This window comes from Megascapheus bottae, chromosome 6 (genome assembly GCF_031878675.1).
Source record: "Megascapheus bottae isolate mThoBot1 chromosome 6, mThoBot2.hap1, whole genome shotgun sequence".
Classification (NCBI taxonomy): Eukaryota; Metazoa; Chordata; class Mammalia; order Rodentia; family Geomyidae; genus Megascapheus; species Megascapheus bottae.
In genome coordinates this window covers 70,656,837-70,669,769 of record NC_143514.1, presented here as the reverse complement: position 1 = coordinate 70,669,769, position 12,933 = coordinate 70,656,837, and the positions used below count along the sequence as shown (strand labels likewise).

The 12,933-nt window shown below is 49.4% G+C and overlaps 1 protein-coding gene across 1 annotated transcript in view; it reads right to left on the bottom strand.

Moving 5' to 3' along the window:
* Positions 1–12,933, bottom strand: part of Asap3 (ArfGAP with SH3 domain, ankyrin repeat and PH domain 3) — a 45,138-nt gene that overhangs the window by 6,043 nt on the left and 26,162 nt on the right. Inside the window, exons 6-17 of the mRNA XM_090335581.1 lie at positions 7,268–7,379; positions 6,954–7,039; positions 6,507–6,582; positions 6,269–6,355; positions 6,034–6,140; positions 3,904–3,973; positions 3,350–3,437; positions 1,388–1,436; positions 1,109–1,299; positions 894–1,027; positions 556–650; positions 193–370 (exon numbers count right to left, since the gene is read on the bottom strand). Coding sequence (XP_090191707.1) covers positions 193–370; positions 556–650; positions 894–1,027; positions 1,109–1,299; positions 1,388–1,436; positions 3,350–3,437; positions 3,904–3,973; positions 6,034–6,140; positions 6,269–6,355; positions 6,507–6,582; positions 6,954–7,039; positions 7,268–7,379 — 1,273 coding nt within the window. The remainder of the gene's footprint in view (positions 1–192; positions 371–555; positions 651–893; positions 1,028–1,108; positions 1,300–1,387; positions 1,437–3,349; positions 3,438–3,903; positions 3,974–6,033; positions 6,141–6,268; positions 6,356–6,506; positions 6,583–6,953; positions 7,040–7,267; positions 7,380–12,933) is intronic.

The window sequence follows — 12,933 nt, the reverse complement described above, 5'->3', positions numbered from 1 at the left end:
CACAGACAGGAAAAGACACAGCCAGGGCACTGGCCCAGTCTGTTTGGCCAGAGTTGTTCTCTTTCCTGTCTTTCTCTCTGGTGGGTGAAACTTGGCCCCATGGCACAGAAGTGGGGGACAGAGGAGTGGCGGCAGCCCTGGAGTAGGCCTGGGGAGTATGAATTATAAGTGGTCCCAGCAGAGGATTCTTACCTGGCCATCAGGCCCTGGCACTGGCTGTCCGAAGTCCTGCCTATTGGCAAAGGCATCCAACACTGACAGGAGGTCCCTGTTGCAGATAGCTGTCCAGAGTCTCTGGGGCTCAGGGGTGGACCGGCGGGCAAACCTGTGTTCCACATACTTGGCCACAATGTAGTCTCGGCGGGCACTCCTACCAAGACAACCACAGCTCCTCAGAAGAAGGGCTGCTTCCCCTAGAGACCCTTGATTTTCCGGGAGGCACAGGCATCCTGTTCCCCAGAACCAAGTCCTGGAGACCCCGAGGATCCCTTCTCCCCAGACTTCTAATTTCAGGGTTTTCTGTGACAACCAGGCAGGGAGACCAAATTTGCTTACATGTCACTCTCAGCCGAGGGCTTAGGTCCACCGTGGGAAGGCAGCTGGGCCTCCATGACCTCATTGAAGTGCATGTTTCCTATGTTCAAAGCCAGCTGGGGTCGGGGAGTGTTTATTTGTGAATATAACGGTGTTAGGACAATGTTCCTGGAAAGACCCAGCCTCCCCAAGCCAGGTCCTTCAGCTGCCCAGCCTATCTGGGCCCAACCTCCCAGCTTCTGACCATGCCAGGTATCCTGGTATCCAGCTCAGCACGAACCCCCTTTCCCCAGCCGCGCCCAGATCAGTCAAGGCCAGCCACCAACGCCCCGCCCCACTCTACCTCGCCCCGCCCTCACCAGCAACTCGGTGGGGCACAGCAAGTCCAAGGAGAGAGACTGTATGCGGGAGAAGCGCACGCCCAGCTCGCGGTGGACTCCAGAGCAGTGGATACAAGTGAGCACGCCCAGGTTGGTACTGAGCCAGGTGGGGTCTGGGGAGAAGCACAGCTGGAGCCTGGGCTTGCTGGTCCCCTTTCCCACGCCCCTTCCTCCTGGACCCGCCCACTGCAGACCTGGAGCCTGACAGTCGCAACACTGGCCATTCCCAGGCTTGCTCTTCACCTCCGCAATGAGCAGCTTCGTCAGGTCCGGGGGCTCCCCATCCAGCCCAGAGCCCCCATAGGACCCCGGGCCAACGCTGGGCTCCTCCAGGAAGGCATTACTCAAAGCCTCATCCTTGCTGTTCTGCAGCACAGATACCCACCTGCAACAGACAGAGCACCACCGTGGCGACTGGAGGCTGGACGTGGCCCAGGCTCCCTGCCCATGCACAGTACCACGGGGACACTCACGCCTCACACTCGTGCTCATCCTCTGCCTGGAAGTGGTATGTCCGGTTGTCTGTCAGTGAAAAGAGGGCATCAGGTCTTCAGGTCCTGTAGGTGTGTCTGGCGCAGGGATCCCCTACCCAAACAGCTGGGTCCAGGTAGAGCTTTCCTCTCCTAAAGGCTAGGCCCTCTCAAGCCAGAGTGGTGACAGCATCCAGAAGCAGCAGTGGCTGCTTCTTACATCTCTCCTTCACCCAGCCTGTGCCAGCCTCAAAACCACTGTGCCTACAGCTCGAATCACAGTGCTACCCTGCCCCAAGGTCCTGGCTTGCAATAAGGTTCAAACTTGGAAGAAATATTCCCAGGCCCAGCTTCTTCTTCTACATGAACCCTCCATTCTAGTCACACTGGCCAGATGTACCTGCTTCCATGCCTTTTGTGGAAGGCACCAAAAATTGCATTCTCCAGATACTTTAAGGCTTAACTCAAATGCTTTCCAAGCAGCCATTCCTGTTTCCCCCTAACAGTAGGCCTCCACAGGAGTCTATCTATGGATCTCTCTCTCTTAGCTGGACACATCCTCATCTCCCACCCCTGAGTCATCCTGCATACCCCTCCCTGGGGACAAGACCATTATGAGTCCTTCTTAATCTGCACCCACCTCCCCAAAAGCCTGGCACAAAGGCTCCACAAGCCTTTAGATAAATTGGATAAGAGTATATGATATGCATGCATGTAAATCTCACAATGAAAGGCATTTATAGAATTAATGTACACTAAAAAAACATTTCAGCTGGGTGTGGTGGCTTACACCACCTAGCTACTCAGAATGCTGAGATCTGAGGATCATGGTTCAAAGCCAGCCCAGTCACTAAAGAACGCAAGACTCATCTCCAATTAATCTCTAGAAAATGGAAAATGGGGCTGTGGTTCAGGGATAGTGTGGTAGCCTTGAGCTGAAGGGCTCAGGGACAGTGACCAGGCCCATAGTTTAAGCCCCATGACCCACAAAAAATAAAAATAAAAAAATAAAAATTTCAGTTGAACCAGATGCCAGTGGCTCAAGTTTGTGACCCTAACTACTCAGGAGACTGAGATCTGAAGATTGAGATTAAAAATCAGCTGAAGCAGGAACTGTGAGACTTTTATCAGCAGTTCACCAGCAAACAAGCTGGAAGTAGAGCTGTAGTTCAAGTGGTATAACACCAGTCTTGTGCAAAAAAGCTAAGGAACAGTATCCAGGCACTGAGTTCAAGTGCTATGACGGGCTCAAGAACAAAAAAAAGTTTCAGTTGAAAAGTTCCAAAGAAGTAGGATTGCCAGTGGATCACACCTATAATTCTAGCTATGCAGGAGGTTGAGATCTGAGGATCAGATTCAAAGCTAGCTTAAGCAGACAATGAGACTCCTATCTCCAATTAATTAAGGAAAAAGGTGGTTTGGAGGCATGGCTCAAAGGTTAGAGCATGAAGCATAAGCAAAAAAGTCATGCAAGAGTGCAAGGCTGGGTCAGTAGTGTGCCCTTCATGGTAGGATGCTTGCCTGGCACGCACAAAGCCCTACATCCGATTCCCAGGTACCCCATGTACAGAAAAAGCAGGATGTGGTGTTGTGGCTCACATGGTAGAGTCATAGCCTTGAGAAAGCTCAAGGACAATGCCCAGGCCCTGAATTCAAGCCCCAGGACTGGCAAAAAAAAAAAAAAAAAAAAGAGTGTAAGGCCTGGAATTCAGGCCTCAGACTTTCTCCTCCCTCCCAACAACAACAAAAATTTCAAAAGCAGAATACTCAAAGCCATTTAGATAGGCTTTCTATGACTGTCACTCAAGGACAATGGTGCATTATAATGCAAAGCCAGAGAAAGAGTCCAGAGTCCTAGACCTACTATGTGGAACTGGACACAGAGGCCCAGCTGAAGCCTGACAGGAGTGGACAGGGATCTTATAGAGGCCCTGGGAAGAGTGGGGACAGAGCAGGGCCACTCACGGGTCACCAGGTCGAAGCACTTTTTCTCATCAGGGTTTGGCCTCACTTGGCATGTCAACAGAGTTAGCTTCACTGGGGGCCGGTTGATCTGTGAGAAGTTGGGGGTGAAAGATGAGTATGTTACCTTCCAGTCCTTGAATTTTTTTTGCCAGTCCTAGGGCCTGAACTCAGGGCCTGGGCACTGTCCTTGAACATTCTCAAGGCTAGCACTCCTACCACATAAGCCACAGCATCAGTTCCAGCTTTTCTGTGTATGTGGTACCGAGGAATGGAACCCAGGGCTGCTGGTATGCTAGGCAAGTACTTTACCACTAGGCCAAATTCCAGGCCCCAATCCCTGCACTCTTGAGGCATCTTTCCCAATCTGTTAAATCTCATTCCAGTTTATGTCTCCCTCCCCATCACCCCAAGGATGTGGTGCATTGACCAGGTTGTTGGGCCCTCAGATCCCTTCTTCCTTCCCACAAGCTTCCCCAGCATCTGGGTCAGGTCTAGGACCCATCTTGGAGGGAGGACATGGCACTTGTCTGCTTGAACTCCAGGTGAAGCCTCACCGTGCTATGTGACATGGTCAGGCATCCATACTTGACTCCGCACTTCCTTTTCTGCCAGACTCTTCGAATCCTAAGGCCCAAAACAAGAAAGATGGTGGCTCACACTTGGTTTCCATATATCGAGTAGAGTTCTAGACCCACCTCTGTGGCTTCTAACTACATTGTTATATCTCTTCCCTTCCCAGGACCCTATATCCATCATTCTCTGAGGTTCCCTTCTAATGGAACACACAGTGCTGTGTTCAAGAATCTTTCAGTGAGCTGCAGAAACAACCCACACTCTGGAAATCCTTTCTTTTTCTTTCTTTCTTTTTTTTTTCGCCAGTCCTGGGCTTGAGCTCAGGGCATGAACCCTGTCCTTGGACTTTCTCAAGGCTAGAGCTCTACCACTTGAGCCTCAGCACCACTTCCAGCTTTTTTCTATGTATGTGGTACCGAGGAATTGAACCCAGGTCTTCGTGCATGCTAGGTGAGCACTCTACCACTAGGCCAAACTCCCAGTCCCTGGAAATCCTTTCTGTAAAGGGACAGTATGACTTTGGGTCCTCTCCAGAGAGATCCTAGCCTGAGGGAGGAGACACTGTTCACTACCTGAGGGAGCTCCTACTCAGAGAGGAGAAGCAGGCTGTTAACCACAAGAGAATTATGGCTAAGTAATATAAATATCAAGATCCTGAAAGGAAAAGTCAACAAACTCATGATTTAGTGCTTATAAGCACTAGGAAGCTATTTAGTACTTCTCCTAGGAGAGCTAAATTGTTTTTTCTTCAACTGCTTTTCTCTGATAAAAACCTGATTACAAAGCATACATAACTATGAATCTAGTCCACAAGAGCCTTGGTATTTCTCACAAGCATGCGTGTGAGAGTGTGAGTGTGAGTGTGTGAGTGTGAGTGTGTGTGTGTGTGTGTGTGTGTGTGTGTGTGTGTGTGTGTGCGCATGTGTTCCTTGAACCAAGGCCTAGGTACTCTCCCTTAAGCTTTTTCACTCAAGGCTGGCACTCTACCCCTTGGGCCATAATCTCACTTCTGGCTCCTTAATGATTAACTGGAGCTAAGAGTCTCACAAACTTTTCTGCCTGAGCTGGCTTTGAACCATGATCCTCAGATCTCAGTCTCCTGAGTAGCTAGAATTACAGGTGTGAGCCGCTAGCATTTGGCTCTCATCCTCTTCTTCTTTATTTTTTTTTTAATGCCAGTCCTGGGGTTTGAACTCAGGGCCTTGGAGCTGTCCCTAAGCTTTTTACACAATGCTATCTCCTACTTGAGCCACAGCTCTACTTTTGCCTTTTTTGGCAGTTTTAATGGAGATAAGAGTCTCACAGGGGCCAGGAGTTTGGCCTAATGGTAGAGTGCTTGCCTAGCATGCACAAAGACTTGAGTTTGATTCCTCAGTACTACATATATAGAAAAAGCCAGAAGTGATGCTGTGCCTCAAGTGGTAGAGCTCTAGCCTTGAGAAAGTCCAAGGACTGAGCTCAGGCCCTGAGTCCAAGCCCCAGGACTGGGGGAAAAGAAAATGGTTTCACAGTCTTTCCTTCCTGGGCTGGCTTTGAATTGTGACCCTCAGATCTCAGCTAGGATTACAGGCTCTATTTGTCTTTCTTAATACCAGGGAGCAGCAAGAGTCAATATATTATTTCCAGGCATATTCAGTGTATTGTAAAGGTTAAGAGTGAGGACTTAGAAAGTCTTAGCTCATGTTCTTCAAGTTAATAAGATAGTCTTTTGACAATTTTGCCTTCAGAGTGGAGGGGCCTGGAGCCTTAAGGTCAGATTATCACACAGCAATACATCTGCCAAGCGCTTTCCCAGCTCCATCAGCTCCTGGCTGTGGTTTTTTGTTGGTTTTGTTTTTGTTTTTTGGTCAGTTGTGGGGCGTGAACTCGGGGCCTGGGCACTGTCTCTGAGCTCTCTTGCTCAAGACTAGCACTTTGAGTCACAACATCACTTCTAGTGTTCTGGTGGTTAATTAAAGATAAGAGTCTCACAGGTTTCCTGCCTGGGTTGGCTTTGAACTATGATTCTCAGGTCTCAGCCTCCTGTGTAGCTAGGATTACAGGTGTAAGCTACTGGCACTTGACTTAACAGTGTGTTTTGAGCAGTTGCCTGAGTTCTCTGAGGCACTTACCCATCACTTTTCTTGTACAGGAATCCCACCTTCTCTGTCCCAAACTGCTTGTTGCCTTGGTGTTGGTGGATACTGTAGCCCCCGGAGTTCTTCCTGCTCGGATGCTCCTGACCTCAGACAAGCAAAGGAGACCTCAGGAGGGAAGAGCCAGTGCTGCCCGGGTTCCTTCCTCCCCTCCTTCCGTGGTGACCCTCGGGAGGGCATTCCCTCCATCTGGGATGACCCAGGGCCTGACCTCTCTGCTCTCCAGCTGCAGTGTCCTTCGGAGGGAGTCCCGGAGTTGGGTCAGTTTGTGTAGCTCTTCCTCCTGGGTCTGTCGCAGCTACGGGACACAGGATGGGACCCCATGGCCAGGGGTGGAGTCCTGACCCCGTGCAGGAGGGCAGCGCCTTCCACCGCTGTGAGAGCCAGCCCCTCCCCACTCACAGAGAACAGTGGCCTGGGCACACGCCCCAAAGTAAGGCCCAACTTACTGTATGGACTGAGGCCGCCAGCTTCTCAATGAAGGGGTAGAGGCTCTGAGCTGCCTTCCAGCCATCTTGGAAAAAGCTACCAGAAGCCAAACAAAGGTTCAAAGATGGATAAAATGCAGATGAAGCCAGAGGTATGGGAGACCCACCCACGAGTGTGGAGCCTGATGATCAAAAGCAGGCAGGCACAGACCAGGCTCTCTGGGTTCAGAGCCCACCTACTAGCTATGTGACCTGGTACACTGGCCTCCATTTTTCTCATCTGTAAAATGGGCATGACGGCACCTGATCACGGGAGTGCTGGGGGACAGAGTGCGGTTAGGTTTAAGGTCAGCAGTGCCTGAACCATGGTGGCCATGACACCGAGGAGCTGTGAGGGTGGCTGGTGACTTGCAGGCCTCTGGAGACCTTACAGGTTGGGGTTAGGGGTGGGGAAGGGGAAATACCTACTTGTGCTGGGCGTGGAAGAACTTGATGAGGCTCTGAAGAAAGTCAGGACCTTGCTTCATTTGACTCTCCCCAGCTTTGAGCAGGTACTGAAGGGGGGAGGGGAGAAGGGGGAGGGGTGGGCTGTGAGCCCAAGTGAGATGCTAGGGACATGGGCCGGGGGCTCCACCCCAAGCTAATCTTGACAGTGACTGACCTCGGTAACCTACTACAGGCCATGAAGGTGTGGGGGGAGGGGGGCAGGCCTGGGTCCTCCAGGGGTGTACGGAGGTAAGTAGCAACACCTGCCATCCCACCCTTGCCTGGGCACCCTGTACCTCACACATGTGCAACTGGAAGACACGTCGCTCTCGCTGTGTGTCCTGGGCCACCTCCCCAGGGACTCCTCCCGGCACCCGGGCCCGATCCCGTTCCTTCTCCAGCCTGGCCCTAGGCCATAAGAAACAGAGGCCTGAAAAACCCTGGCCAGCCCTTCTTTGACCACCATTCCTGCCATGGGCATGTGAGGATGGGGGACGGAGCCCTTCCTGTGCCAGCCACTGTGCTGGGCAGGCAATAAGACAGGACAAAGCAGACTTGGGGAGGCCCGAGGGTAGTGAGGAAGGAGGGGAGACATGAGTTAATCCATAGCACAGACAGTGGAGTGGAGTGGGAATGCGGGTTTATGGTAGAAAGTGGTATCTATGTTGGATAGGAAACCTGAGAAAGTCATTAGCTTGGAGGAAATGGTTGATGGCTGGCCAGGGGCCAGGAGGACTGGACCTTGTAATGTCCAGAGGCAGGAGGGTGCAGAGATCCACGAAAAGACAGGGGTGGTGGACGGGGTGAGGGCAGTGAGGAACCCTACCCCACAGGGCCCGCTCAGGCCATGTTAAAATTGATGATCTCTAGCCAGGTGTGGTGGCTCACACCTGTAATCCTAGCTACTCAGAAGGCTGAGATCTAAGGATTGCAGTTCAAAGGCAGCCTGGGCACCAAAGTCTGAGACACATCTTCAATTGACCACTAGAAAACCGGAAGTGGGGCTGTGGCTCAGGGGTAGGGTGGTAGCCTTGAGCTGACAACGCCCAGGCCTACAATTCAAGTCAAAAAAAAACAAAAACAAACAACCCAAAAAACAGATTTATGATCTCTCACCCAAGAGCCCAAGAGCAATAGAGAAAGGTCTGGAGGTATTTATGTCAGGAGGTGGATGGGCTGTGGGGACATGGGATAGCCAGTGCTGCTTAGCTGGTTGTGGGCTTAGGACTATGTGGGTTAGATGACCACAAAGCACTTTCACTCTGGGCTGGGAATGTGGCTTAGTGGTAGAGTGCTCGCCTAGCATACTTAAAGCCCTGGCTTCCATTCCTCGGTACCACATACACAGAACAAGCCAGAAGTGGCGCTGTGGCTCAAGTGGTAGAGAGCTAGCCTTGAGCTAGCTCTGTCAGGGACAGAGCCCAGGCCCTGAGTTCAAGCCCCAGGACTGGCAAAAAATAGAAAAAAAAATAGAAATAATAGCAGCTAATACTTGCTTTGTGCCAGGCACCAAGCTAAGCTCTTCCCATCTGTTTTCTGACTTGGTACTCTTGAGACCTCAGTCTGTAAGTAGGGAGGTAGCGCTTGAGGCCTCTAATTGGATAGATGGATAGAAAGGCAAGAAGAGAAATACGCAATAATAATGGCAGTGAGACAGTGCTAGAATAATTGTGTCCACATAGAGGTGTCAGGGAAAGTAAAAGGTCTTGTTTGGGAGGAGGGAAGGGTGGTCACAAAAGGCCCTGTGGTAGAGATGGCCCCTTAGCCTGGGTAGGGAGGTCAAGTCTTTCTCTGGCTCTTAGATGATTCAAGGAAGGAGTCAGTGCTTTTTAACAAAAGCAGTTTATGAAGCTATTATATATGTCTCACACCTAGCTGCTCAAGAACTGCTCAAAGTGTAGGGTGGAAGCCTTGAGCTGAAATGCTCAGGGACAGCACCCAGGCCGACCACCACCAACAACAAAAAAAGCAATTAGGGCTGGGAGTGTGGCTTAGCGGTAGAGTGCTTGCCTAGCATGCATAAAGCCCTAAGTGCCATTCCTCAGTACCACATACACAGAAAAAGCCAGAAGTGGCACTATGACTCAAGAGGTAGAGCGCTAGCTTTGAACACAGAGAAGCTCAGGGACAGTGCCCAGATCCTGAGTTCAGGCCCCAGAACTGAGAAAAACGCTCTGAGCCTGCAGAGCATTCTACCTAAAGCTTAGAAAAAAGCTTAATCCTAGGCATTTCAACTCAAGGCTACCACCCTACACTTTGAGCCACAGTGCCACTTCTGTAGTGGTTAATTGGAGATAAGAGTCTCACGGTCTTTTAGTGCCCAGGATGGCTTTGAACCACGATCCTGAGTAGCTAGGATTACAGGCGTGAGCCGCCTCATCCAACTCCTAAATGCTGTTTTTAAAGACTAATTTTGTATCAGGTGTGGTTAGACCCTTCACCCACAGAGCTGGTAACCCCGCAAACAAGACTCATTGCCCCAGTTGCTATGAGGGGGCCTGAGGCAGTGGCAGTAAGTTCTTGTCCAAGTCACACAGCTGTTAAGTAGAAAGGTCAGGAATGAACCCAGATGTATCTATGCTGAAGTCTGGGGATAGAGTCTTATTTGTCTATGCTTCCTTCTTTCTACACTGACCCTGCTGGGTATTCCTGGCTTTTCTTTCCAGATGGGGAAACATCTGACCATGAATCCTTGCAATTAAACATGGCCTTTTCACAGAGTCAGGATGTCTTTCTTAGCAGTACTGTCCCCCTCCCCGATACTGTAGCTAACTAAGTAGAATCTTTTCTCTAAATGAAATCTTACAGGATAACTGGATACAGAAAGCTAGTAAAAGCAGTTGGGCATGACAGAACATGCCTATAATACCACCTACTACTTCTTTGAAGGTGAGATAGGATGATCACAGTCCAGGGCTGACAAGCTAGTAATAAAGCAAGCTAATAAAAGCAGTCCTACTTGGGGAAGGTCTACAGGTAGAGATTAAAATTTCTATTTGGTGACAAGGTACTTAAAGGCCAAGGGCTTGGTCAAGGTAACGCAGAAAGAAAGAGGTCACGAAGTCCCATAGCAAATTATAAAGATGAGGACTGCCTCTCTACCACCTGGGCCTATGCCTCCTGAGCAAGCAGACAGCCATAACCCATCACAGGCAGGATAACTCATCCTCCTGGGGTGCTGCTCAGCACCCATGCCCTCCATCACCAGACCCACAGCTGGAGACTCCGGGAGAGAGGACTTGGACTTTCCATTCTCTGGCCTCAGCTTCCCAATGCTAAGAGCACAGGCAAGCACTCCCATGCCTGGCTTCATAATGCATTTTTTTAAAAAAAGAAAGAAAACAGCAGATGACAAAACAGTATGATTATTTTGGTCTCAGTTTTATGAGTACAGTGTATTGAATGTAGATACTTAAATGGAAATATGTATCCCTTCTTAGGTTTAGAAATTAAGGATTTTGCCCCCCCCCTCCCTTTTTTTTCTTTTGTTGGTGGTGGGGCTTGGACTCTGGGCCTGGGCATTGTTCCTGAGCTCTTTGGCTCAAGGCTCTACCTCTTGAGTCACAGCGCCACTCCCAGTTTCCTAGTGGTTAATTGGAGATAAGAGTCTCATAGACTTTAGTGCCTGGGCTGGCTTTGAACCTTGATCCTCACATCTTGGCCTCCTGAGTAGCTAGGATTACAGGCGTGAGCTACCGTGCCCAGTGCTCCCTTTTTCTAGTTTCTCCTCACTTTGCCTTGTTTCCTAAATACCTCATTAAAATTTTTTTCAAGTGAAAACATAATAGATGCATTCCACATGATCCTAATCTTCCTCTAAGAATGATTAAACATCTTTTATTGGAGAGAGGGAGGAAGAGAGGGACAAGGTCTACTCTGTTGCCTGGCTGGTGTCAAACTTCTAGGTTCAAGAAATCCTCTTTACAGGCCAGGCAGTGGCTCACCCCTGTAATTCCTAGCTACTCAGGAGACTGAGATCTGAGGATCAAGCCAGTCTGAGCACTAAATACCTTGAGACTTTTTTTTTTTTTGCCAGTCCTGGGCTTGGGTTCAGGGCTTGAGCACTGTCCTTGGACTTTCTCAAGGCTAGAGCTCTACCACTTGAGCTTCAGCACCACTTCTGGCTTTTTTTTCTATGTATATGGTACCGAGGAGTTGAACCCGGGTCTTCATGCACGCTAGGTAAGTACTCTACCACTAGACCAAACTCCCCACCTAAGACCTTGAAACTCGTACCTCCAATTAATCACTAGAAAATGGGAAGTAGGGCTTGGCTCCAGGGGTAGGGCAGCAGCTTTGAGCTGCAGACCTCAGGGACAATGCTCAGGCTTGAGCTAAAAGGCTCAAGGACAGCTCCCAGGCCCAGAGTTCAAGCCCCATGACTGTCCCCCACCAAAAAAAGAAAAGAAAAGAAAAGAAATCCTTCTTCTGTTCTCACACTGCCTGGGCACAAAAGGACCTGAAAGTCTTATCTCCAATTAACCTCTAGAAAAACGGAAAGTGAGGTTTGGCTCAACGATAGGGTGGTAGCCTTGAGCTGAAGAGATCAGGGACAGCGCCCTGGCTGGGTCAAGCCTCATGACCCCCCTACACACAAAAATCCTTCTTCTTCAGTCTATGAGTAGCTATAGATGTATACTACCATGCCCGGTGAATTTTTTCTTTTATTATTCCGCGTCTTCTAAATTACGTACAACAAACATATACATATACTGCTTTGGCCAAGAAAAAAACATTTACAAAGAATAATAATTCGTGTAGCTGCATGCCTGTAATTCTAGCTGCTCAGGAGGCTGAGATCTGAGGATCATGGTTTGAAGACAGCCCAAGCAGAAAAGTCCGTTAAGACTCATCTCCAATAAACTACTTAGACAAAGCCAGAAGTGGTGCTGTGGCTCAAGTGCTAGACTCAGGGATGGCACCCAGGTTCTGAGTCCAAGCCGCAGGATTGGCAAAAAAAAAAAAAAAAATTGGTGGGTGGGGAAGTACTCAGGTTTGAACTCAGGGCCTCACACTTGTTAGGCAGGTACTCTACCACATGAGCTACATCCTAGCCATTACAAAGAAGGATTAATTAATTAATTAATTAATTTAAAAAACTGAAATAGGGGCTTAGTAAGGCCCCCAAACAGAGGTCAAGAAGTCTCTTCTTGGAATACTTTTTTTTTTTTTTGGCCAGTCCTGGGCTTGAGCTCAGGGCCTGATCACTGTCCTTGGACTTTCTCAAGGCTAGAGCTCTACCACTTGAGCCATAGTACCACTTCCAGCTTTTTCTATGTATATGGTACAGAGGAATAAAATCCAGGTCTTCATGCATACTAGGAAAGCACTCTACCACAAGGCCAAACTCCCAGCCTCTCTTCTTGGAACATTTTGGGTCAGGGAAGCTGGTAGGATATGGGAGAGATATTAATCAGTAACCAAGGTGGAACAAAGGCCTTTCTGGACAAACAGGCTTGGAAAAGTTCAAACAGTAATGTCCTCATGCATACATGCAATGTGCTTAGAATACTGAACATGGGGGAGTGCAAAAGGAAGACTAAGGCCAAGTCATTCATTTCTTCTGGTGCTCTGGCAGTTGGTGCCCCAGTAAGGAACCCAATCTCAATCAATCAGAAGATAACAGTACAGGATGAACAGATGGCAAGGTTCTCCAGGCCTGGATCCATTTTTGGGGTGCTCCTGCAGTGGGATACACCTTCCTTTCCTTTCTTACCTATCTATAAACTAAAAGTTTATATAGATACAGATGGTGAGTGGAAGATAACTAGGAGCTTGTGGCCTGCTCTCTGGCCACCTAGCCATGTGGCCCTGGCAAATGACTGAACCTCTCTGAACATCCAATGCTTCCTACGTCACCAGTTCATGGTCACAGGGCTGAGTGATCATGAAATCCAATGGTGGTTTATGGAGGGGTTCTGTAAATGGAAACTCTCCTCCACCTGCACACATGGGCACCCCC